Source organism: Haplochromis burtoni, unplaced genomic scaffold (genome assembly GCF_018398535.1).
Source record: "Haplochromis burtoni strain Fernald_Lab_line unplaced genomic scaffold, NCSU_Asbu1 Contig_105, whole genome shotgun sequence".
In the NCBI taxonomy this organism is placed as follows: domain Eukaryota; kingdom Metazoa; phylum Chordata; class Actinopteri; order Cichliformes; family Cichlidae; genus Haplochromis; species Haplochromis burtoni.
This window is the reverse complement of record NW_024582466.1, coordinates 1,443,097-1,468,904: the sequence shown is the minus strand read 5'-3', so window position 1 is coordinate 1,468,904 and position 25,808 is coordinate 1,443,097. Positions and strand designations below refer to the sequence as shown.

General features: G+C 41.0%; 1 protein-coding gene across 3 annotated transcripts in view; it reads right to left on the bottom strand.

Annotated features, from left to right (window-relative positions):
- si:dkeyp-23e4.3 (rho GTPase-activating protein 7) overlaps window positions 1-25,808 on the bottom strand; it is a 99,815-nt gene that overhangs the window by 21,319 nt on the left and 52,688 nt on the right. Inside the window, exon 1 of one of the 3 annotated variants that reach the window (XM_005927886.3) lies at window positions 11,910-13,057. The exons of the other annotated variants lie outside the window; for them this stretch is intronic. Coding sequence (XP_005927948.1) covers window positions 11,910-11,922 — 13 coding nt within the window. The 5' untranslated portion in view covers window positions 11,923-13,057. Of the gene's footprint in view, window positions 1-11,909; window positions 13,058-25,808 lie in introns of those variants that run through there. 3 annotated transcript variants of the gene reach the window in all.

Sequence of the window (25,808 nt, the reverse complement as noted above, 5' to 3'; positions counted from 1 at the left end):
TATAATGGGTTCTAAATGATAAATATTACTTAGCAGCACAATGTGCTATTGCAAATATTTAATATGGTAAAACACAGTTTAGCTAGTTAATAATAAGCGAGTTTTGCAAACGACATGACAGATTCATTTAGTGGGGGCTAGCAGCATACGACTAGTAGCATTAGCTATTAGTAGCTAATATCACAACCAAGAATTAACATGTCTTTGCCTTAAAAGGTAATTTTCAGCAGTCTCACAGAAAACCTTGACATCAGAGAAGGTCATTAGCAACAAAATGTGTCCTCCAAAATAGTTAGCTTTAAAACAAGGACAGTTAAGCTAGTTCAGTGAATGTCTGTAGGTTTGCAAATAAACACAACAAATCCCCTTTAGTGTAAAGCTAATGAGCTAGTCAAGAGTCTCAAAACGCATTACTTTTGTAAAAGGATAAAAACATTTTTGCACTCTTTTTACTAACACGTAGTAGGAATCGAATAAATTTAGCTATCATGTTAGCTAGTACTAGCAATAGCTAGCAGCATTAAAACAAACACAATATAACATTATGATATTTAATAATTTACATATTTTAAGTAGTTTCCTAATTATATAGGTGTAAGTGCCACATTTCTGATTAAGTCATTAGCAGTGTTGCCTAGCTAACTTTTTTTCTTCTTGAATTGCTTTATAAATATTTATACACAATGCAAAAGTGCAAATGTAAAACCTTTCAGCTTTAGTTTTTCTTTATTCCCACCAAAACTCTGTTTACTTTGGGGCATGCTATAAATTGTCAATACAGCTGCTAGCAGTGCTAACCCTCATCTGTAAGTCAACTTATAAAATGGGGAATAAGCACTCATAAATATAAACTGCCCCAAAATATAGATTTGTCATAACTCTGCAACACGGATATTGCCAAGCAGGATAAATCTTCTACATTTGCTATAAGATTCCACGCATGTTTATTTTAAATTCATACCTCTAAAAAATATTTGTGGCTATTGCAGCTCTATAGAGTAACACTGAGGATGGTGGGGTTAAATTAAAGTCTGTTTGTTTAAGTGACCATTTTATCAAAACGCCTTAAAAAGAACACACACAGTAAAGTACACTTGACACAGTAATGCTCTTCCCTGTTCACACACTTAGATGAGAAACAGGAATAGAAACAGGCGTGCATACTTCAACACATTTCCTCCCCACTTCAAAACAACATGAAAGATGCACATACCAGAATATCAAGTAATTTCAGCTGCCGTCCGGTATTTGTGTGGAAAACTGTGATTGGAAGCATGGAATACGTTTAGTTGATCCAGGATGTTTACAACAAGCAGCGACAGAAACCATTTTGTCAGTCTGCCTGTGCGGCTCAGGAGGAGGATTTGGATTTCTCAAAATATTTGTCCACCACAACTCCCCCTGAAACGTTAAACCTGCTCTCTCTCCACGCAGAAGAGGCCCGTCGCAGTTAGCAGTCAGAATACTGCCAAGGGCATTTCTTGTTTTCATATTCAGACAGCATGAAATATGGCCGACATTAGTCTTCACTAAAGAACAAACAGGAGCCGTTTGGCCATGATGGATTCGTTCTTCTAACACTTCTTGTCTGCTGGTTGGGTTTTTTTTTACTGCCTACTCATTCACTTCAGCTGACATGAAGAAAAGGCATCTAATTCTCATTTTACTATATGTGACTTTTCAAAACTTTGACTAAAATTTGCTTGACAGCAGGATGGAAACTTGGCTTATGATGTGGTCTCCCTCCCCCCCGGTCAGAGGAACAGCAGATGGTCCCGATATGAAAACACAGGCGGATATTAAACCTTCAGAATGACAGAAGGGGGAGACAGAATGAAAGGAACAGGCTGAATGGTAAAATGTAGTCAAATTAGCCTGTTTATGTTGACCCTGACGTAACGGGATAGTAAGATGCTGAGCCCGTTTTCTGGCGTCTTGATGGAGATGTGACATTCAAGACAGGAAAGGGATCAAGTGCTTGTCAAGCGGCTGTCTGACATCTACAGCAGGAGCTGTAAATCCAGGGATATGTGGAGCTACCAGAGCTCCGAACTGCTTTTTCTCTCACTCCGACCATTACAGACAGAAGAAAAAAAAATCACAGCCTGTCACTGTGCAACCTCTGGGCTCACAAGATTAAAGAAGTTGTCATTTAAAGCAGTTTCCCACTTTAAAGAGGTTCTTATTGCCTACTTAAAGGCTACAGGGGCTCACAGCTCCTGCAGGAAATGTTTGAGGTTACAGCCTTAGTGGGGAAAAACGTACAATTGTTATTATTGTAATTATCTAACAGTTTAACTGAAATCACAGAGGGACAGACGCTGCACTAAAGGTGGGATTTCTGTCAGTAAGCAGCACTGTAAACAGCTGTGGAAGTGCAGGTTAACAGGAATTTGGAGGCAGAACCGAGAACTTTCAGGAACTGTTGCTTGTTGGGCCTGTAAATCACTGGTAACTGTTAGGGGTAGTGGAAATAACAAAGGCCAGTCGACTTTGAATTAAAGGCTGATTTCCTATGATTTATTGTGTGCTGCAGTGTAGTTAGATGTTTGAACTGTGCTTTGAAACTTAGAGACTCTAAAAGGCAGCAGCCCATAAAAGGCTATTTTGCTACTGATGTCTTAGAGGTGATAAAATAAGGAAAAGCTTGTTCAGTTCTGGCAAAGAGACAATTAGCAGTTTTTCTACGTGGAGAGAGAAAGCTCTAATGTACTGATTCAGTTTTCTGTCTTCCATACCATTTCCACCACACTTGGTCTGTATATATATATATATGTGCTGTGAAAATGCACGAATATCATTATGATGACAGAATAGAGGTCATCCATATGACTGGATGGGAAATGGATATGTCATGCACACATTGCTCAAGAGTTATCCGCCATATTGGATGATGGTGATACAACCATTGGTTGCTTGGGTAAAATGTGTATTCCCCGGCTGGTTGTCATTGGTTGCTGGAAATTGGTGACATTTGCTGAGTAAAATCAGAATCAAAGACGTTTGCTGCACTAAAAACCTCTTAGCAATCATGCTTTGGTTGCTAGCAGGTTGCCACAGTTGGCTGTAGCATTTATCTCTGTCTGCAAATACTCTCTAAAGTCAAAGTTTCACCTTTGTGCTGCAGCTAACATGTTTTAAAGGGCAAACATTTTACATTCAAGGAAAAGTGTCTTTATTTTTTGGTTTGCTTTGCAATTTTCAGGTTTCACTACAGCTCAGAGAATAGCTGCAAGAATATGCTAGCAACCAAAACAATGCCAACTAGCTGGGAAATACACATTCCTCCATCTCCATGAGCTGTGGTTGCCAGATGGTTGCAGATCAGTCTCTAGGCCTGTGTGACTGGCACCATGTTCACTTGACCCTACACTGAGAACAGTGATTTTCACATGTTACATGGTGAGTGGTCACATGTCTGCAACACCTCAAAGGGACCAGAAATGGTTTTGGAACCAGATATCGCCATCTGGTGGCCTTCGGACAGAATGCTTATGGTGATCATAAACTGCTGATTTAAACAGGAAGTCCTTCTTGTCTCATACCACAGCATGCATGTTTATTTGTTAGATTTTTCTTATTAAGCTAATCATTATGCATTTTATCTCAGCTTTGATTGGAGCTGCTTCTTTGGTGTTTGTTCATGTTTTGGCTGCCGTCACGCACTAAATAAAGTACGTCTCATCTCTAGCTAAATTAGAATAACATGCAGTGTTATTAGAATAACATGCAGTGTTATTCTAATTCATGTATCAGTGATATTACCGAGCGCACTTTTAACATTCATGATTTCCGTCAGTGATTCAAAGAACACATCCCAGCGCCTTCTAGCACCAGAGGAGCTGTGGGTGGAAGAATAAACTCGACTCATTTCTGACCTGATTTTCACATGAATTATGAGTCCAGTGAAGAACGACACATTCCACACCTGTCAAGAAGCAACAATGTATTTTAAACTGGTCTCGCAGGTTTGATGAAAGACCCCGGTCCCCACTCTACTCGGCTCTGTATTTACGTAAGCGATGGTATCTGCTGCGCTCCTGTTTGAGTAGCAGGCAGAGGCCTCTTCCCTTTCCAAATGACTTTGTCTCAGAGGAAGTTGTGATTTGGCTCCTCTGGGCCCTGATAAGATTGGAGTGTCTGATTAGGATGACTCCGCCTGGCTTGCGGCAGGAAACTGGACAGTGTATGTGTGGCGGCAGAGAGGAACTATGCACGGTGAGGTTACGTGCTCGGTGGACCGTTTGTGTTTGGGTGTTTACGCTTGTCTCGACACTAAAGCTTTGACCTGGAACAAACAGAATCACTGCTCACCAGAAAAAAGGCTGATCTGGGGTTTAGAGATTTTACTATCAGGTCACCTCACAGCGTCAGACTCCAACTGAAAAGGTGCATAATGAAGATTTAAAGTTAAGGTCTAGTAGCGGACATCAAATTTCAGATTTATATATGATAATAAAGTTAACAACACTCGTTGAACTGCTTTGAAAAGTTTATGAAAGTGCATGGCTGTAGGTTTTGTGTGGACGCACTGTTGTTATCACATTTTGAGCAGCAGATGCTTAATTTCATCCATAAGTTTTCTTTAGTTTTTCATTTATGTAAAGGAAAAGACAAAAATCAGGCAGCAGATGGAAATTTAGGGTACGTTCAGAACAATGACCGTCCTCAACTTTTCTGTTGTTATCCAGACTGAACCACCACACATCGGCAGGATTTACTCCTGTGAGTCAGTTTATCGAGTTCACATTTCGTCCACATCAGGCGGGTTTTGTGCATTTTGTTCGGGGCAGTAACATGTTTGTGTAAACAGAAGCAAGAAATTAAATTAAGCTTCTGTAAGATTTCTGCTCACGTTCAGAACTTTCTGCATGTTAAAAGTTACACGTGTGTGTTTTGCCGTGGCTTTCTGGAAACAAGTGGGAAAGGTAACATCACCGTAGGAAAAGGTAATTGGGTAACATTTGTTCTTAAAAACGGGCTATTCCTTTAACAAAAAAGACAAATATGACTTTAATTTGAAGGACTACGTGACTGTTATTTATATTTTGAGAGGAAAAACTACTCAGTTTATTATAATCTGTAACAAATCTGGATATAATGTGTTATATAAACTATGAGAGCCAACTAACTGCATATAAAACAAGTAGCATTTACTCCAACTCTGCTTCTAACTTGCCGTGTTTGCTATGCAGTCGTTTGTGTTTTTGATCAAATCTGCAAAAGCCAGATATTCTCAGCTTTCTCTCACACTCAGATCAGGAGCAGCTCCCGTCCTTCAGACGTCCAATATCCAACCGATATTTGAGGGCAGTGCTTTTTACACCTCACTGAATGTCTGCGTGACTGGTCCATGTTCTGTTTGCCGTTCAGGGAGCGCTCGGGAGCGTCTCCAGGGCTACAGAGGCGTGGTTGGAGATCAGAGGTATGTCAGCTGCCTGTCAAAACGGCACGCCATGCTTCCGTACTCCTCCTCGCTCCTTCTCTGTGGTATTCTCCTGTCAGTTCGGTCAGCTTTGCAAAAGGAGTCAGCTTTGCAAAGTTTAAGACGCCCGCGGTCATGACGGGCCACAGGGGCAAATACCAAAACTCACCAAATCAGAAATGCAGCTTTAGACCAACAACAGTAAAAATATACACGAGTGATTTTTTGTACTGACAGGACTGAGAGTCCAGTAACGGCATTTTATCTCCACTGCATGTTGGCTGCTCTGTGGACTCTGTAAGAAAACTAAACTTATGACACTTTAGTACAGAACATGCCAAGTACTCACAAATAAACTCCCAGATTTTACAAAAAGTGAATTTAATTGAAGCTGAAGAGATTTGTTCCTGCAAACAGTAATAATGAGCCAATTTGTGGGTTCTGAAAGGACGTTCTCCTCTTTGACCCACAGTATGAACAAAAAATCAGATTTACAAGCTTACAAATATGTGAAAACATTTGTGTAAAGACTTCATTACATTGAAGTCCTTAGAAATAGCTGTTTAAAGTGTTCAGGAAGCAGTGACCCTGAGTTCATGGCATCTTCCAATAAATACAAGCTCCCATTCATTAACCCTCCTCAGCGGTACACTTACAGAAACTTCTAGGTGTCCTGGATAAAACTGATGCTGGTGTACAAACGTAAACATCAAACTATTCGTTGTCTGTTTGTGGTCTTTATTTTGCTGCATGATATAATTACTTTCACATTTCAGTAATTTCAAGTATTTAGTGAGTTTTACAGCTATCAAATCTTTCTCCTTCCTGGAAAACACTTACTAGGTGCACATTTCATCTGCTCTTTAATGCACATATCTAATCAATAGATCCAGGTCACATTCATACGGGTCTAAAACAGTAAGTAATGCCAGCACAGAGCTGATTGAGCAGCTTGTTATGATGTTAAATTCAGGGTAACATCTTTTTAATTCTAAATTACTTGATATTATCCTGAATTATATCAAGTATCTTAATATGTTATGTTGTTAAACTGATTCATTGATATTCTGAAATGTCTTTTATAGCAAATAATTGGTAATAATAGTAATTCAACATCTGTGTGAGAACTCTGGACAGTTTAAACATCTGCAGGCTAAAACTGGTAGTTAGCAGTTTTGTGGTAAACTTATATCTATGTTGTAGGATACTGGATCTGTTAGAGCTCATCCTCAGTCATTGCTGTATTAGTTCGTACCTGATAGGTAGTGATGGCTGCATCTGTTATTTCGATCAAGCAATCTACTGAGTTTAAAGACTCAGTAGAAAATATTCAAATAAGACTGCTGGGCGAAGTGGAACAATGAGTGTCCGATGTTGAAGATGTAAATGCTCGGGTGGAGAAATGTGCGGAGAAGTGTGACAAGAAATTGGTAACATTCTGGGCATGGGTGGAGGATTTGGAGAACTGGAGCCAGAGGACTAATGTGAGAATGGCGGGGCTGAAAGAAGGCAAAGAAGAAAGAAGGTACATTATAGGTAAATTATTCACTCAGGAGGTGGAGTGAATAATTTCTCAGGAACTCGGCATTATGGGTAGTGAGTTCAAAGTGGGACACACTCAATTGCTCACTGGCCCCTAAAGCAGAACATAGGTGAAGAGCAAGTAGGCTTCGTTAAGTTCAGGCCTGCGGTAGACAACATGAGGCTGCTTACTCATCTAATACACATGAATCACTCTTAATTCAATCCCTGTAGCAGCATACGACTTCATTTTGTTAAAGATTTCATTTGGGACAAGAAGAAAACTAGAATTAGCATGAAGAAAACAGGGGTGTGGCCCTCCCCCAATTTAAGGTTATATAGTCTTGCATTTGAAGAATCATTACATTAGCTTAATGGATTATAAGCTATATTGCCTAACCAAAAGAAATTACTCAAAGTTTCTTTTTTGGTCAAAATAGGTATCTCGTTGTTAAGTGATGACGTACGAACCCTGCTTCTAGGTACAAACTGCACTGTGTTCATTAAGGCGGTTGTCTTTTTAATGTGTTTTATGCTATGTATCTTGTTCTATTTAATTTTAACAAGCCCTTAAAAAATAGTCAGTGATCGTTGTGGCCTCTCTGGGTTTTTATTATCAGTCGTCTCATGGTTTGCCAGACACCAAATATTTGAACGGTTCAGAAAAGCAACGCTCTGAGGCTAACTAAGATTTGTGCACATGAAGCTGAGGATCAGGAGTTTTTCACAGCGAGTCATCCAGACAATGCAGCAGTGTGCTAATGACTAACCTCATGCTGGGGATGGATCATCTGCTCAGCAGGGACTCTTACATTAACTTTTATTGAGGGGAAAAAGTTAGTGTTCATCCACCAGCTTCACTGTGCTAATGTGTTTATATTATGCTAACCATAGCTTTGTAGCTAGCCAGCACGTAGCACACCATTCAGTGTTGGTCAAGTTACTTGAAAAAGGTAATCAGTAACTAATTACTTCCGCCAAAGGTAATCCCGTTACTTTACTGATTACTTATTTTCAAAAGTAATTAGCTACTTAGTTACTTTAAAAAAACATGATTTACAACCTGAATAGGTAATAAAGCGATAGATCTTTCAGCCCAGTTCTACTTTTTCTGCATACTCCATCATATAAAATGTAATCAAATGAAAAGGTCTCTTTTTAAAACTTGTTTTATTCGTTTTAATCTTTTAACTTTATGCGTCAAGCAAAAATTAAATTATATGCACCATTCTCTGACTGGAAGAAATTTGTTTAACATTTAAAGTCTAAGGAGCTTGGAAAGAAAAGCATCTGGACTTCTTTAAGTTGCTTGAAGACGTTTTGGGTGAGCTCACCCGAAACCCTGGCTGATTGAGACCCACACCTGTTTTCACACCTTGGCTCATGTGATTAGGTAGAGGATCATCAGGGGTCCTTTTGTCCCTCTGTGGGGGGAAACTCCCACTGGGTTTAAATCTGGGACTCTCCACCATTTGACCTTAGAACTGAAGAAGCTTCTCGGATGAGAGGTGAAACGTCTCCAAGCAACTTAAAGAAGTCCAGCAGTTTCTCCGTGAATGTCGCATTCCCGTGGCAGCGTACTGTCGGTGCTCACTCAGAGTTTAGGGATTTTTTGCTGTAAAAAGAAGTTTTCTTCCCACGCACAGCGGACGCTAATGTTTTTGTCACTTTTTATAGAATCAAACTCAAAGTAAGGTCAGTACTTCCACGCTTTAAACGCTGCACGCTCATACTCTCTCCTGCACTCGATATGTGATCCACTGTTGATCTGCACACAGCTGTTGTCAAGAGCGTCGCACTCGCTTACGTCACTGTCATGAGACATTCTTGCAAACGAAATCACAGTTTAGTAATGCAGTAACGCAGCGTGCTTACGGGAAGGTAACAGTAATTACTTTTTGCAATAGTAATCCCTTACTTTACTCGTTACTTGAAAAAGTAATCGGAATACACGTTACTGCCCATCTCTGACACCATTATATAGCAGCTAGCCCAACTTCAGTAACCCTACAAACGTTGCTGCTGTTTAGTTGTCTGTCTTTCTGTCTTAATTTATGCAGAGCTGTATGTTTTAGTAATCTCAGTCACAACGTGGTATATCATCTTAAGATGGAAACTAGCAAGCTAACTGCCTGCTAACTTCTAACTCTGTTAAACTTCACAAATCCTTTTAAATGCTTTTTTATGGCTGCCTGGATATTAAACTTGGTTGTTATACCTGGTAGAGCAGCTACACTGACCATTCTAAGACTGACGAGGCAGATCTAGAGATGCATTATGTTAGCTAAAGGTAACACCTAAACATGAGAAACCTGGTTTACACTTTTTTAAATTAAAAGATTCAATGAGATATGTTTGACTTAATTAGTGGAATGGCAACCATAAGTTTGGCACAAGAATATGAACTGTTTACTATGAAATGTTAAGAGTTCATTTCCCAACAGGTTCCCAACTGCATTTGCTTTGGCCTGCAACGTGTCTCACCTCAGTATTGACTCTAAAACCTCAGTGAGTCCTGATACTTAATGAGCCACTTGTGCATTTAGGTAGGAACACCTATAGCTCATTAACTGTTAGGTGAAAAACAACACGTGTGAGGTCCTCGGTGAATCTTACTGCAGTTTTTAAAATAAATTATGGTTAAGTTGTCTTTGGTGAAAAAAAAAGGTCAACTGATATATTATTATTATTTATGATATGAAACCTGCTGTACTTTGTTTTTATGAGGCTGTCTGGCATTTACAGATGAGTATCTGGAGAAGGAAATGGACCAGAATTAACTGCAGTTAGAAAAAGAGGAGAAACTCTCTCTTAACCTTTACTGGGAAAAACTTTTATTTTTTTTTCTATGTAAAGGAGGAAATGTGTGTTTGTTGAGGTTTTTGAAGACATTCAGGGAGGAATCGCTCTCAAAACAACTGCATTAGGTGGTGTAAGCTGCAGGTGTGTCAGATATTAGACTGCACTTTGTGACCTGTTGTGGCCTTTGGGTTTGTACTTTTTTATCTTTCATTTACTGGTTAGGTTTAGACACTGAAAACTAATTGCTGAGATATTTGCCCATATGGAAAAGATTTATATAAATCGTATAAAGTTTGTATCTGTCTTGTGTGAAACTTGCATGAAAAGCATACAAGAGTGAAAACAGATATAAGATCCCTTGAAAAATAATATAAATGAAACTTGTATGTTTTGGATACTTACTAAACCAATATATGAAAGTAATGAGAAAGTGGCCACTTTCATGAGTAAATCATATAAGCCTTATAAGATTCACTATATGAAGTAGGCCACATCTTATGCAAGTCTTTTATAAGTTTTTGCTATTTCTTTTCCATATGGGTGTGGTTAGGTTTAGGCACTAAAATTACTTGAATAGGTAGTTTTGGTCAGGTTTAGGTAGTTTGTTAGAGACTCCTGGTTGGGTTTTGGTACAAAAACTGTTTGGCTATATGTAGAAAAGACTGTGGTTTGCATTAAATATACCTGTTCATCACACTAACCCTACTAAATGACAAGTTGGGAATAACAGACCTTGTGTGTAAATGAACCATGTGAGCACTAACCTTGGGCAAGAGAACAGGCAGGAATAACTGTCTAGTCTCATGATTTAAGCCACTGCCTCCTGTCTCCTTTCGTAGACTTTATTGCTCTGTCAAACAAGACCGTTTACTCTCAGCAAATAATACTACCACGGCTGGTTTGTACGCCAAGAGATCCACACCCAAGGGCACCTTGTACATACCCCTGTGATGCCAGGAAACTCAAACAAAACAATGCTGGAAGTTCATCAACACCACTTACAGACAAACATTTCTGTGTGTGTGAACAAGGACAGTGCTGACAAATGAGTGAGAGATAAATTAATTATAAATTAAACTAAATAATTAAAATGATAAAAAAAACCACCATAAATAAAATCACTGGTTATGCCGAGTCAAAAGTCCAGAAGCCACAAACGCTTTATTCACGATAATCAACAAAAAGATGAATTAAAATGTCGGAACTAGAGAGCTAAAGCAACTCACTGAACAATGAAGCGCATATACGAAGCTGCACTCTTATTCGCCAGGAGGCGCCACAGCGGCAGCGAAGCATCGTCGGGCAGATTCTTTTACTCCGGATGCCTTCCTGACACAACCCCAAAGGGAGTCTCCTCCTGGGATCAAACCGAGGACGCTTCGGCTGTTTGGCGAGTGTGGAGCCACAGTGAACCGCATATATACCGAACCTCTGTTCAAATCACTTTACAAGTTGAACTTGGACAAAAGGCACCAGGAATCGAACCAATAACCTCCAAACAGCATCCTGATTGCGCCCGCTACGCCACACTTCAAACAGGTTCTTCCTCACATTAACACAAAATTACTGACAATAAAGACATGGTGAGAAAGAAACTAAGGGTCCAAAAGGAAAACACAGGTATGAAGTGCCATGTTTCAGAATAAAAGCCTCAACTTTTTTACACTGAGTCTACATACAGGAGTGCCTTCGACGTACTTTAATGTGTTTTCAGAGTAAAATGTCTGAATATGTGTACGGTGGTTTTCTTCAGCAGGTGGAAAGTTCTCTCCAGCGGATCACATTTCAAAAGTAACCCACGCACATTCAGAGTGAATCCCACGCTCTTCCTGCCAGTAAAACGAGCTTTTATATCACCAGAGTTCAAAAGCTCACTTGTGATGTTTTCAGGCCCACGGCCTTCAAACAACAAAGAAGTTTTAGTCAGCGCTGGAGTTCTTTAAATTCTTCTTCTGCCTCAAGAATCAACATATTTACGTCTCATCTGAAGTCACTCAACAAACAAACCTTTGAAAAAGTTTTTATGTCTCGCTAAACTCATCTCCAAAAAACCTCCTTTGAGTAACGCCATCAGAGAGAAACAGCATTAGGAGGCCGATCTCATTACCTCCCATCCTGTCGTGTAACACAACATTTAGGCTTGAGCTGAACTCATACTCACTTGTGATCAACATGCTGTTTGAGGTGTGAGGACTGTGAGCAGAGGAAACTTCAGCAGGCCTCCATGTCACCCCTGACAGCTGAACCGGACAAACACATGAGCTTCATAAAGAATTAAATCCAGAGCCATATATCCAGCGTGGGAACGGAGCTGTGAAGTCCAGTTATGCTGGTCGTGTCGGGCACCGTGTTAATGAAGTCATTGTTGAAGTTTTCCCCTTTTCCTCTACCACTCCCCTTCCCTTCTCATGCCTTGGACCAGACCATCTGAACACCACAGACAGGGGGGGGTATCCTAAAAATAACCAGAGGGAAGACTTGAGCAGACACGAGAGCGCCTGCTGGAGGAGCCGCTTTGAGTTTGAAGGGTGAGTTTGGGAGATAAAATCTGTACAGATGTTGAAGGTCCCCCCAAGAAGGAAATATTGGATTGTAGAGCGACCTGGCTGCACCCAGGCAGGCCGGTGATTATTATTCCCCCCGTGTTAAATACTATAAAACAGAAAATCCAGTTTGCCTGAAAAGAGGCCTAATCAATAATCTCCTCCGCTCGAGGCTGCTATCACAACCCTCAGACGGTGAAATTACAGACAGAGAAATGAGTGAAGAAATGAACTTTCCTTCTCTCTGAGATCCAGTGCTTTCCACCAGCTCCAGTCTCCGACCTTAACCGATTACTGGTGCTGCAAAAGAACAGCTTTGGATGAAATGGAAGACAGATACGCGACTGAGCCAGTGACTCAACGCGGGAAGGATAAAGTCCTTGCCGTGCCCTAATAGTCTGTAGTTCTTCAAGGTTTCATCTCGGCTCGGTCCAAGGTATACCATTAGCGTTAATGGGCTTCCATTTAACGCATAGGTGTTTGATTATGGGCTTTTAAATGTGAATAACTCCCTCAGAGAAGAGGAGAGGAGAGCGGTTCGCGGCACTCGCATCATTAATTCACAAGTGGAGGAGGAGGAAGTGGGAGTATGTAAACAACTGATGGACTTTTCCCAGTGTGTGGAGGTGCAGAGGGAAGAGGAGGAGTGGAAACAAGGCCCGATAAGATGCTTTAAAACCGACCCAGAGATTTTAGAGATGAGGTCATATTTCGGTCCATGTCACCACTTAAACTGGCCTAATTCACACTGATTAATTAGGATGTGTGTGTGTGTGTGTGTGTGTGTGAGTGAGAGACAGCAGCTGCTGTGAACAGACTGAGCAGCAGGCTTACATTCAATCACTTCTATTGCCTCCTTAATATTTACTCTGATATTTTACAACATCTGGGATTTATGGAGACATCTGGGATGGTGATCCCAGAGGTATACATACGCTGGACAGAGGAACGTGGGGCTGATCAAAAAAAGGAAGTAAGGATCTGATTAAAGTTTGATTTACAAAATTAAAGTCATAAAATTATATCTGAATATTCTATCAGTCATAAAAATATATTAAAAAAAAATCTAAACTTTCAGTGAGTATTTCCCATCTTGAAATATAGATTCTCCTTTTCTTCTTACTGTTGGCCTTTGAGTCAGCATCGTGAGTCTGTAACTTTAGCCGTGGTGCTTTTTTTGGAGCCAGAGGTCACGAGGGTGGAGTGCTAATAGTCAGCTAACTATAGTAAGCTTGGTTAGCCAGGATACTTTACTAGAGGTCAGCTCGGGTCTAAGGGTTGGTGACTAAATGTACCAGTGTATTTTTATTTGATTCAATATGCACCAAAATCACCAAGAGCTGAAACAAGACGGAGTAATGGGAGAATCAGGCGGTAAGCTTGTTTATTTCTGCTGTCTGACCGACTCACTGCTGGAGCCTCTAGTGGACATTAGAGAAACTGCAGGTTTCTGTGAGCTCTGTGAGGCCTAATCAACAACGTGTCAACAATTGTTGCTCAGCAGCAACAAAAAGCCTGAAAGACAACAGAAGTAGATGATGTCAGAATTATGTCTATGGTTTAGAAAAAACAGTTCTCAGCATGTGGAGGAGGTCTCATTGTGAAAGTCTGCGATCAAGAGACGCCATCGTGAGTGTAAATACAGAAGGTTTGGAACACGGTGCAAACCTTCTGCCTCTGTGCTGTGTACAAACTCAGACGAGGCTGCGTTTCCTCTTTCTAAACATGAGCCTCACAGGCGTCAGAGGAGGAAGAGTCCAACAATACCTCCAGCGGATGGGAGGTTTTCAGTGTGAGGACAATCCTCACGTGTCCTATGTGTGTTTTTGGTGTTTGAGGGAGGCGGCATCAGCGTGCGAGGCTGTGTTTATTGCTTCTGGGGTGTGTACGGCTTTGGGTTTACTTTGTGTGCTCCTGAGTGTGCGCAGTTTCATCGGAGTCCCGCCGTGGAGGCTTCGCTTCTGGTATTTCCGATGCAGCAGGACAGGAAGCAAGCCGCTGTCGTGAACTGTGGCCTCCTCCTCTGAGCGATGCACTCTGAACCTGTCACTGCGTTTCTGACCGTGTTTATCCGCTGCACAACGCCAAAGAGATTATTAACCATCAAAATGAGTGATGGAGTTTCAGTTTCTTTCTGCATCTGGTGAGATGTGCTAAAAGAAATGCCTGGGCCACCTTAAATGTGTGTCCTGCATTCACTGCAAACCCCTGGAGGAGCACAGTTGTTTTTGCCCTGGTCTCTGTCTCTGCTGCTGACTTTATGAAGCCTTATCCACTGCAGTGGACCAAAACAATGTCAGATAACTTCGTTAAACATGCTTCAGATCACATCAAAACCACACGTACCGTTCCACTACACAGCCACGTATGATTATAATCACAGTAAACGCACGTCTGTCTCCATCCAACTGAAGTACCAGCGTGAATGCGAGCATCTGTCCTGCTAAGCTTAAATCCTGGTTTCTTCTTCTTTGGTGGAGGTAAACACTCTGTTTGACTTGGCAGGAGTACATCCAACCTCAAACATGGTCAATTTATTAGGAATCTGATTAAAGCTGCTCTTCATTAGTGCTTACGAGCCATCTGAGAGTGTGAAGTAATGGGCCGTCCACACAATGAAAAAATAGTCTGGCAGTACACATAGCAGAGTTTTTGTGTCCCTGCTTGCCTGTTATGTTTAAATTCTGCTGCTTTATTTGTGCAAATGATCCTCATCTGGATCCAGATTTGCTGCGAGTAAATTAGCTTCATTTGTGCATCCTTTTGGTTTTATATCAGCTGTTTAGTATCTTTGGAGAGTGACTGAGTGAGAATGCCATACATATGAATTCATCTGCAAAGGAGAAATAAAATAATAGAAATGGATACAAATAGAAACAGAATCTACAATTTAATTTAGCATGAATGCTAAAGATTCAGACATGTTTCCAGAAGGTTTTGTGTTAAGTGGTCTGTAGCTGCTTCGCCTTTTTGTTCCAGCATGCACTCAAGATAACACTGTAGACTGTATATAGAAGATGGATGTAGCTATTGTGTCTCACCTGCTGCTTAATAAAGTCCTGCTGTGAAGCCTCGATCTATCATTGAGAGTGCAAAGGGCTCCGTTTCTTATTACACCCTGCAGCATCGACTTAACTTTCACCCTTTAAAACCTTAACAAGAACCTTTTTTTACAATATGGCCATAATGTGTCATTCAGTGTGGCCTCAAACTAGCAAGACTATAAAATCACCAGGAACGTGTTTACTCAGGTCATAAATAAAGTGATAATTTTCCAAATTACCAAAATTAATTCATTCAATTCAGGCCCCTCTTCTGTGGAACCAGCTTCCAGTTTGGATTCAGGAGACAGACACTATCTCTACTTTCAAGATTAGGCTTCAAACTTTCCTTTTTGCTAAAGCATATAGTTAGGGCTGGACCAGGTGACCCTGAATCCTCCCTTAGTTATGCTGCAATAGACGTAGGCTGCCGGGGGATTCCCATGATGCACTCACTATGTGTTAACAGACCTCTCTGCACTGAATCATATCTGTTATTAACCTCTGTCTCTCTTCCACAGCATGTCTTTATCCTGTCTTCCTTCTATCACCTCATCTGGTCGCAGCAGATGGCCCCGCCCCTCCTGAGCCTGGTTCTGCCGGAGGTTTCTTCCTTCCCACTGTCGCCAAACTGTTTGCTCATAGGGGGTCATATGATTGTTGGGTTTTTCTCTGTATCTATTATTGTAGGATCTACTGTACAATATAAGGCGCCTTGAGGCGACTGTTGTTGTGATTTGGCGCTGTATAAATAAAGTTGAATTGAATTGAATATCAAACTGGAAACCAGAGGCCATTAGAATAAATTATACATGATCTACCTGGACATTTGTCCTTTTAGACATCCAATACAAAAATGTAACTACCTCACCATTTCTAATAGATACATGAATTTTGTACTGGGTGGCATGAATGAACTAGCGAGGCTAACAGAAGAGTATTATCTCCTCATTATTTCATACTAAATGAAGCAGACATAATATCTGAGTTGATTTGTAGGATTGAAAAACAAAATAACCATATCACACAGAAACAGTGGAAACTTTGGGAGTGCCCAAATAACCAATCTGGTACATTTTTAAAAAGAATGAATGCTCTGACCATTTAAAGTAACGAAGGCAGCTAAAGAAGATGATCACAGAATTATTTCCATATTTAAGAGAAACAACTTTACAACATCTAACCAAGTCAAGAACACTGTAGGCGTGTCATTTACAAAGTCAACAATCACCTTCATTAATGTAAATGCACAGTTTTTATACGAAGGTGCAAACCTCTGGTTACACTGCAGAACATGAAGGCCAGGTTAGACCGATGAAACCAGATGAAACAATAAAACAAGCAGCAGCTGCTGTAATGGACTGACAGATCATCTAAATGTCATTTCCATGGTTTCTAGACTTCAGGCAGTCATTGACTGGCCTCCCTACAGAATATAAGTTGGAAACACTTGGTATTAAATCCACATCCTTTCTTGCGTAACCTGTTGAGAATTTAAGAGGGAACCAGCTTTACCTAGGCAGTGTGTCAGTCAATTAATAGCATTAATAGCAAACTCACTGTAACTCATGTACAAACTCATGTACATGCAAAACTACCAAAAAAACATGTTTCTGTTCAACAAATTATTGACCCAACTGCACCTGCAGTGAAGATGTTATTTAAAAAACGCCTAAGCCACAGAAGAGGAAGGACTGAATCTAATTAAAGTATTTCCTGATGCATATAGAGGTAAACTTAAAAGAAAACCAATACCTGGATTTACCAAAGATGCAATCAGACAGAGATTGTCCAAATAAAGAAGATAGCGCTAGAATAAGAAGACTAGTTAAATGTATTGAGAGTGCAGCCCAAAACCTCAAGCTCAGGTCTATGAAGTGAAATCTCCTGGAAAAATCTATTAAAGGCTTTAATATCTCCAAACATAAAGCATGTGGGTTAACGTTGGTGCTGATCATGTTCGTGTTTTCTTTGGGGACTCTCCTGCTTGCTCTTGAAGTATTTTAGTGATATATTATTTGGGGGATGTGCAGATTTAACTCAAACTTCAGTAAGTCGAAGTCTGTCGTCTGAATTGCCTTTACATAGTTTTGTGTCTGCATGCGGCCTTAAGCACAGTTAGCATTACAAAGGGCTCCAGCACATTTTAAATTAGGAGGAAAATACCAGAAACACAAAAGAAGAGAGTGAAGTGTGGTGGCCATTACAGTCGAAAGCTGTTTTGTTACCAAATGCCCATTCAGCTCCCTCTCCACAATGCGGTTGATATAACAAGCAGAAATGGCCGTTTGGGGATTTACTTGATGGATTGCTTTTCTTCTTGCCATCTTGTTATCGTCTTCTAGAGCTCATCCGTATTCCCATGCTAAAACCCAAACATTATCATGCTGTCAGCCGCCGTTTCTTTTTGATGAATTCTCAGCCGGCTGCACCTGTTTGGACGTAAAGCTGGGATCTGAAGCATCCTGCGTGCCCGGGGAAACTCAACAGCGGGACTAAAAAGTTGTTCCATGAAGTGTAATTGTTGCTAGGACATGCATACAAAAACTGGCTGTGAAGTTCAGCAGTGCAACAGGCCCCTTTATCCCATGTGGACGCCCCACGGCTGACCTTTCCAACTTTATTTGTTGTCACGCTGCTATAAATAAAGTGTTCTCTGTTGTTTTGTTCTGGCCGTTGGAAGAAAAGCCCGGGGACACTGCCAAGGGTCAGCAGAGCCCCTGGCACCATGTGCAGGGATGTTATTACCAGCCTTTCAGTGAGGATATTGTTCCAAAATTCCTCTAAACACCAAGTGTGGCAGTTGGCTCCGGCTGGCACCATGTTTGACATCTTCCTCTGACAGAAGTCCAAGTTTGGAGACTTGTCAGGGCAAAGATGCTAAGCACGAAGCCACGGTGGGCAGTTTGTGTTCCCAAAAACAGAAGATTAGGAGGAAAAAGCTAAAAAAAAAGTGTGGGTTCTTTATTCCATCCATCAAATTTCTACTTCTTCTCCCTGGCCACCACCGTCCAGGTCTTCCAGAGGGATACCGAGAAGTTCCTAAACCAGTATTTTAGTTGTCTCCTTCCCTCACTGAGCCGTCCAGGAGGCATCTTGGCGTTTTTAGATGAAGAGTAGCGGCTGAGCTCTCACCTGAGCCCAGATCGCCTTCATAAGAAGCTCATTTCTGCTGCTTGTATCCTCCATCTCCTCAATTCCTTCTGACACCAGGGTAGGAATATAGATCTGCCACTAAATGGACAGCGTCACATTCACCCTCAGCTCCCTTTATCTTTCACATCAACTCTCCAACATGCATGTGGCTGCACGGTTTTGTTATCCGGGTGTCCTGAATAGGTAAAAAGTCGATATGACCTTGTTGATTTCGAGGCTAAAGGCCAAACGAGGACGCTGTTAAAGTGTAAGAGAGCAGGTATAGATATAGATCAGGCAGAAACACTCATGTAGAAAATATAAGACTATTAACAAGAGTTCCTATAGATAAATGAGGGCTTGTTGTTGACTTCAGAGCCATGAATGGAAACTTGTGTCCGGTGAAGGTCACTGTTAGAGGTCTGAGTGTTCCCGACAGGAAGTCCCACCCCAACAACAGCTTTACCATCTCTGATGCCCAAAATCTGTCAGCACCTTCATCTGGAACACAACACCTGAAAAAGACACCTAACCTTCAGTGTCACGGCCGAAACGGCATCCGATGGGGTTCGCATCACAGGCGACTTTTATTATGAAAGCTATTGTGTCATCTGCTTTCTATAACATTAAATATTAACTGCATTTTGAGTTTCACAATTTCAAACCAACAGGGCGAATAGAGCGTGGTGTTTCCACAAAAAATAAATAAAAGACATAAAAACGCTGCCGCAAAATTATGAATAATTCACGTGTTGAGGAAAAGACGCTAAAATGGCAGAAGACAAAGTGCAGGGAATAGTGCCATCGGCTTCTGTAGAGCCCACCATGCAGCTCCAGAGAGAGGTGAGGCTGTAATTAACCCAGTGCTATAAACTGAATCCTGATAGTCGAAAATGGCTCTTCATCAATGCACCCATTTGTACTTTGATGTTTTTGCAAACCTTTGTTTACAGAATTATCACAGTTAAATGTGTAAACTTGACCCGACCAAAAAACAAACCCGGGTTTAAACCAGTCCTAAATCTTCACAGCGCAGAAGTATGAACACCGCAAGATCGCAACGACAAAGTTTTATTGTTCAACAAGGATGTGGTGGACTTCCTTTCCCGTTAGCTGCGGCATCAAAATAAGTTCATGAACCTGGAACGCGGTGACTGTCCTCACTGGACATTATACTGGACACAAAGCGCTTTTCCCGGGGATCGTGGGTGCAGACCACCACCAATTCAGCTGGTTTCACAAATAAATGCATAAAAACTATTAAAATCATCATGAATGTTGAACTCTGGCCAAAGTTTATGCTTCCTGTCAAATTAGTCAGATTACATGTAAAACCAGCATGTCCTCACAAGTGGCTCTGGGATTTCCTCCCTTTGCACTCTGACTTACATCTGGGTGTGCTTGTGTTGGTGTGGGTATATTTAGAAGCATTGTGCTTGTTCGTGTCATCCCAACAGTCCTTGGGGTGGTTATTACCCAAAAAGAAAATCCTCATCAATTTGACAGTAATTACAAGTCTGAAAAACATTTAAAAAAAGAGGAAAAAAATGAAAAATTTATGAGAATAAAACTTGTGTGACTGAAAAAAGAAACGTTGGCACATATAAGAAAAAAAAGAAAAATTTAGAAGACAAAATGAGACATTTATGAGGTGAAAACAGCAGAATCAGCGTGTCCAACCTGGTGCTAGCGACACAAATTCATTTTTTTAAAAATTAGGTTAAAAATGTAGAAAATGTGAGACCGTCCAGTTAATGTTTCCTGGAATTTACTTCATTTCTAAAGATAAAATCCAGATTTTCCATAAAGTGTAAAACAGCGTGTTCGTATTAATGGCTCTGGGATTTCCTCCCTTTGATTTCTCAATCTGCTGGTGTTGGCACACATATATGTAGACGCATTGTGTTTGTGTGTTTTCATCTAAACACTCATCATCAACTTGACAGTAAAATTTTGCTTTGATGTCTGATTTCTATTTATAGGAGCTGATTGTTTTCTCTGAAATGTGTTGCAAGAACAACATCAAATATGATCACACACTGGAAAAATACTGGAAACACACCGGCTCATTCCCCGGCACGGGCACCAAACTTTTTGTGTAACATTAAGCAACATTTCTTTTGGTGAAAAAAACCAAAACAAAAAACCTTTTAAATTAAAGTTTTAAAGTTATGAGAAAAATTTATGAGAAAAGATTTACAAGCATATTTAAAACAAAAGAAGATAAATAGATGAGAAACAAATGGTAAATTAATGAGTAAAAAGGAAACAAAAAAACCCAAAAGAAAAAAAACGTCTATGAGAAGAAAGTGGTAGACCAATTTAAAAAACTGCCAATTTATGAGAAACACTACTCATAGAAAAATGAGAAAAAATGACACATTTATCAGTAAGAATGTAAGATTACATTATGCTTGTGCTGCACTTTGTAGATGGTTAAACTGATTTATTCCAATAAAGTCTGTTAGAAAAAGAAACTGGATTAATGAAACTTTCCTATTAAAAAGGACTAAAGCTGAAACTGGACTGCCAAAGCTGTAGTTCCTCTAATGTCCACTTGGGGCTTCCCATCAGTCAGTACCCACAGACGCCCATTTAAAATGATCACGTTTACAACCTGCTACAAAAGCAGTTTGTGTCTCTAAAGATCTCTAATCTAAAGATAGATAATTTGTTCCTTTGTGCCAACTGTACAAGTCACCCACTTAACTGGATTTAGTCTTTAGGGTGTGGTTACAGTTACAGTTGGATGCAGCTGAATCCTAGTTTATCCAACTATAGGTGCCAGAAAACACCTGGATTTCAAGCCAACGTTCAACATTTCCAGCCAATCAAATGATGTTATTTGTTGTTGCTGCACACACATCACCATGGATACACGATGCACGCACCTCACAGTGGGTTTCTCCATTTGTGTTTTTTGTAATTGGTGATATAAAACTGTATGCATACACAATTAAAAAGCACTCTAAAGGTTTTGTCATTCCACCAGTGTTCCCTTCAAAAACCAGTTATGTGCTTGAAGTCTTCACTGTGTGCTTATAAATAACGGACCTGGGAGGCAGTGACCACAGAGCACCCTCACTACGTGCTTCTCAGCCTACATTCCTCGAGGTCTCCTATGGGGACGCCGCCATCCACACCTCAGAGACTCTGTAGCGTGACTGCAGGAAGTCCCCGCCCAGAACGCTGTGATACGCAGGACGATACAGCCTTTTGTAGCGCTCGTGTTCGCCTGCTCAGGAAATCACGCTGTGATTAAGCGGCCCTTCCTGAGTGGCTGCGTGATTGCCTGTCTGTCTGCCTATTATGCTGTCCGACTGTTTGTCTCTGCAGTAATGCGACTGTCTGCTCGCCTGTCTCAACTGTCCTCTCGCCCATATGTCTGATTACCTGTCCGTCCTGGCTGCTCACTTTATTACGCTCGCCTCATTCTGCTTAGCTGTAAAAGAGCAATAAGTAAGATTTTCTCTTTTTTTCACTGCAGCACAGAATCCCCATCTGCAGAGGGTTGATAGAGTTTGGATCAATACGAGTGACTAAACAACTATTCCTTCAGCTGCTCAGATTTCTGGCTGCAGTCTGTATCACAGGGAGCGCTCTGTGTCTAGACACTAAATTACTTAATACCCCTTTAACTCGAGAGAAACCAATACGTTCGAGGAAATCTTAAATAAAATGTGTAAATACAGTTGTTTTGTGCAGAGAGCCACTGAGGACACAACGGTCAGGTCTGCACAAACTTTGCTGTAACTTTACAATTTGAATTACATAAAAAGAAATCTGTGAAACCTCAGCAAACATAAACAGGTCTGTAGCCCCTTTAGCAGGATGGTCCCTTCTTCTATTGGCAGCTGTAAAGATCTTTCCTGCTTTATTATGTATCAGCTACTTAAAGGTACTTTTTGCAGTGAACCTCTCTGAATAGACTATGTGCGCATTAGCGTATGCTACTTCCGGTGGGGAAACTCCTCTGGCTTCCGGTGTGATAGTCGCGCCTTGTTTACAGTCGGGTTTTCCAAAACAAGTCAACCAAATGGATGAATCAAGCGGCCATTTACATTTCTCAAGACGTCTTGGGCATTTACCAAATATATCTGTAGATGATCTTCATCGACTTGTCGATAATTTTTCCCCCACGCCTCAGAGCAAAAGAGAGAAAGGATTCAAATTTTATATTTTTCAGTATTTGTATAATTTTGGAGGTAAGTCCCAACATATCCTTCATAAATACTAATAAATAGAGACGCTTACCAGCATTTTTATTTATATCCTGTAACTTTTTTCACGGTTTGTTGACATGCTGTGTACGTGTGTACATGCCTGGCTAATATCGACATAACTGGGGAAACATCTGGCTTTGACTGATGTTCACCTGTAGTTTGAATGCTGAACATTTGCCCAGCGATCGGTGTTTTCATTCTCCGTGTTGTCATTCTCGGTTGCCATAGCCACGGTATCAACAGGTCAAGGGCGGCGCTCCCAAACTCCGGGTCGCTCTGTCTTTTTATTTAAAATTATTCCAGTGGAATAACGATGGAACAACTTTCGGCCAAAGATAACGTTTCCCAGAGGAAGACACGAAGATTTCTCAAGTCTCAAAATACGGAGTACACACCAGAGCTGGTCGTAACTGTGAAGCCGTCCCTTCTGATTTTTATCAGCCATTGTGCGCGCAATTCTGGATCCTTTGGAAAAGGAGTGGAAAGATCTTGTTAAATCTCCCCCCAGCAGTAAACAGCGGGACACAGCGGGACACAGCAATGGCGAGTGTCCAAACCTTCTGCTCTTTGTAACTTAACGTGATGTTTCCGTTTTCGTGTTTTGGACATGATTTTGGAGTCCTTCTTCGCAGTAGCGATTAACCGCAAAATAAAGCTACTGGAAATGTACAACTCTACATCTGGTCTTAAAACAGGAAGTTAGCATTTTCTCATGCACAGTCTATTTAACCTGCAGCTTTCACCACCAGGGGGCGGTGTTTTACCCTCCTTGTCCACACTAAAATAAATAAAGTGTTTTTAAAGACTTTTCCAAAGGACATTTTATGGTACAAAATGGTATTACACTAAAGTATATCTGATATCTCAATCTACATCCATGTTGTTATACTTTCTGTGTTCCAGTATGGCGTACTGCTTTACTGGATCTTTTAGTAGGTCATTGATTTTTTTGAACCCTAACGTGGTTTGCCAGTCCGTAGAACAGACCGTCATCTCCTGGTGGCCAGTAGTGCCACGACTGAAGTTGCAAGGCACCAATGCAAAGGTGCCTTCTGCGTAACAGTGGCCTGCTTTTCATAGGTAGCAGCTGACTGAAAGCTGTCATGTGACACCATTGAATGAGTCTCTGTCGTCTGAATCATCCAATAGTTCAGCAGAGAAAATTCTTCAGTTTTTTTCTCAAAGCTTCCCCAGCAGAGGTTTATTTTACAATATATCCAATAACAAAAGATTAATATATGCTCCACACATCACATTAAATATTGATGATCCACCAAACTGAAGCAACAAAATGTCTCTCTGCTCAGCAGCATATAACTCTCCTTTGTTTTTCTTTGGTTTCTGAAACTTAACTCCTCTCCACATTCATCTCCAAACTTCTAATCACTCTACTGGCGGACGATTTCTCCAGCACCGTCCCCTCCTGGGGCCCATAAACCTTTGATGGGAACAATGACTGATAACTCGGGAACAAGAAAAAATTAGGCCGCTGCGTTATTGATGATTCACAATCCAGTTCCGAGGTGTTAATAGGGAGCCGTATTTAAACTGCCAATGTTTAATATACACTTCCTGCAGTTGCACTAAATCTGCTGCAGTTTTTTTGGTTTGGGAGGGGTGTTAATGGAAGAAGCGGAGGGGCAGGTAAAACTTGGCCGCCTGCCCAGGGGACTTTTGGATTTTCTTAGTACTTTGAAGTGACCTGGATATACAGCTTGTGGATAACTCTTTCACTCTCAATCTCTCTTTTAATCTCTCTCCGTTAGTCCCTCGTAGGGTTTTATTTTTCTCTGTTTTTCAATCTTTCTGTTTTACTCAAGATCACTATCTGTCTGCTTCTTTTGTCGTTTCACTTTTCTCATGCTCCCTCCCTTTGCACATCTCCTACTCCCTTTGTCTTGCTGGTTGAACTGTTAAAGGAACACTCCACCCAAATCCCGACTTTGAAAATCAGACTCTGATCTATAGGAGGTGGCTCTGAGTGCTGTAGTCCCACAGCAGTCACAATGGCATCCACCGGTGTCCCAGTTTCATGGTGAAAAGGAGTTTTAAATATCCGCATGAAGTAATCAGAACACAAACACGGCATAATGAACTTCCACTCATTCCCTCTGTCCTCAGTAGTTCCCAATACTCAGCATTTCACTGACATGTGGCTAAATGTGCAGCTATGATGGGTATTTACTTACATTTAAGCCAAAAATATATGTACTTTACAGCTGCAGGGGGAAAATCACCTAAAGTATCAAAACTGTTATGTTGTATTATCATATGTACTTGCACAACTAAAGTACACCTCCTTACACCAAAGTTGACTTGGATGTGAAAAAGCTCACAGGCTGTTGTGCCATTACTGTAAAAAACAAATATATATATCTCTGCTTTGTGCCATCAGATGAGTTGCTGGTGACTAAGACGCATTACAGAGGCTGATTGCTGAGGAAAAATGTGTGTTTCCGGACAAGTTGCCGGTGTTTTCTGGTTGTCTGATTAATGCTGTCGCTGTAATCTGAACTTGGTGTGGAAGATGCTGACTTGTCAGCAAATACTCACAAACTTCTGGCTGAGTGACGCTGAACCTTTAAAAAGAGCGACCTTTTCTTTGAAGGTGATTGGTTTTCTTTTCTGGTTTGTGTCACGCTTGGTGAGTGTTTGGAGACAAGTCAATGAAAACTAGCTTGAATTCTTGGCAACCAAAGCAATCACAAAAGGCTTTTGGTGCAGCATTATACACCTCACCTGGTACCATTGACCTCCAGGAACCACTTGGCAACAGTGCTCACTACCCTACCTGGGCTTGTGGTTGCCAGATGGTCATTGACTGGACTCTAGCCATGTGGAACTTCATCTCAAGTCAAGGGGTTATTTTCAGGCCAGTATCATTGTTAATTAATAGCAATGACCACGCCCGGTGCTGTTGACCAACACTGTGCTGCTGCTGGCTAAAGAAAAAGAAAGAGCGGAGGAGGAAGGCATGTTAGCGGGATGTAGTGAAGGAGGGTCAGTGTTACAGAACAGGATGCTAGAGACAGAATGAGACATAAGAAGATGAACTGCTTTGGTGACTCGGAAAGAGAGCAGCTGAAAGAATAAGGAGAAGAAATATAGTTAAAGATGG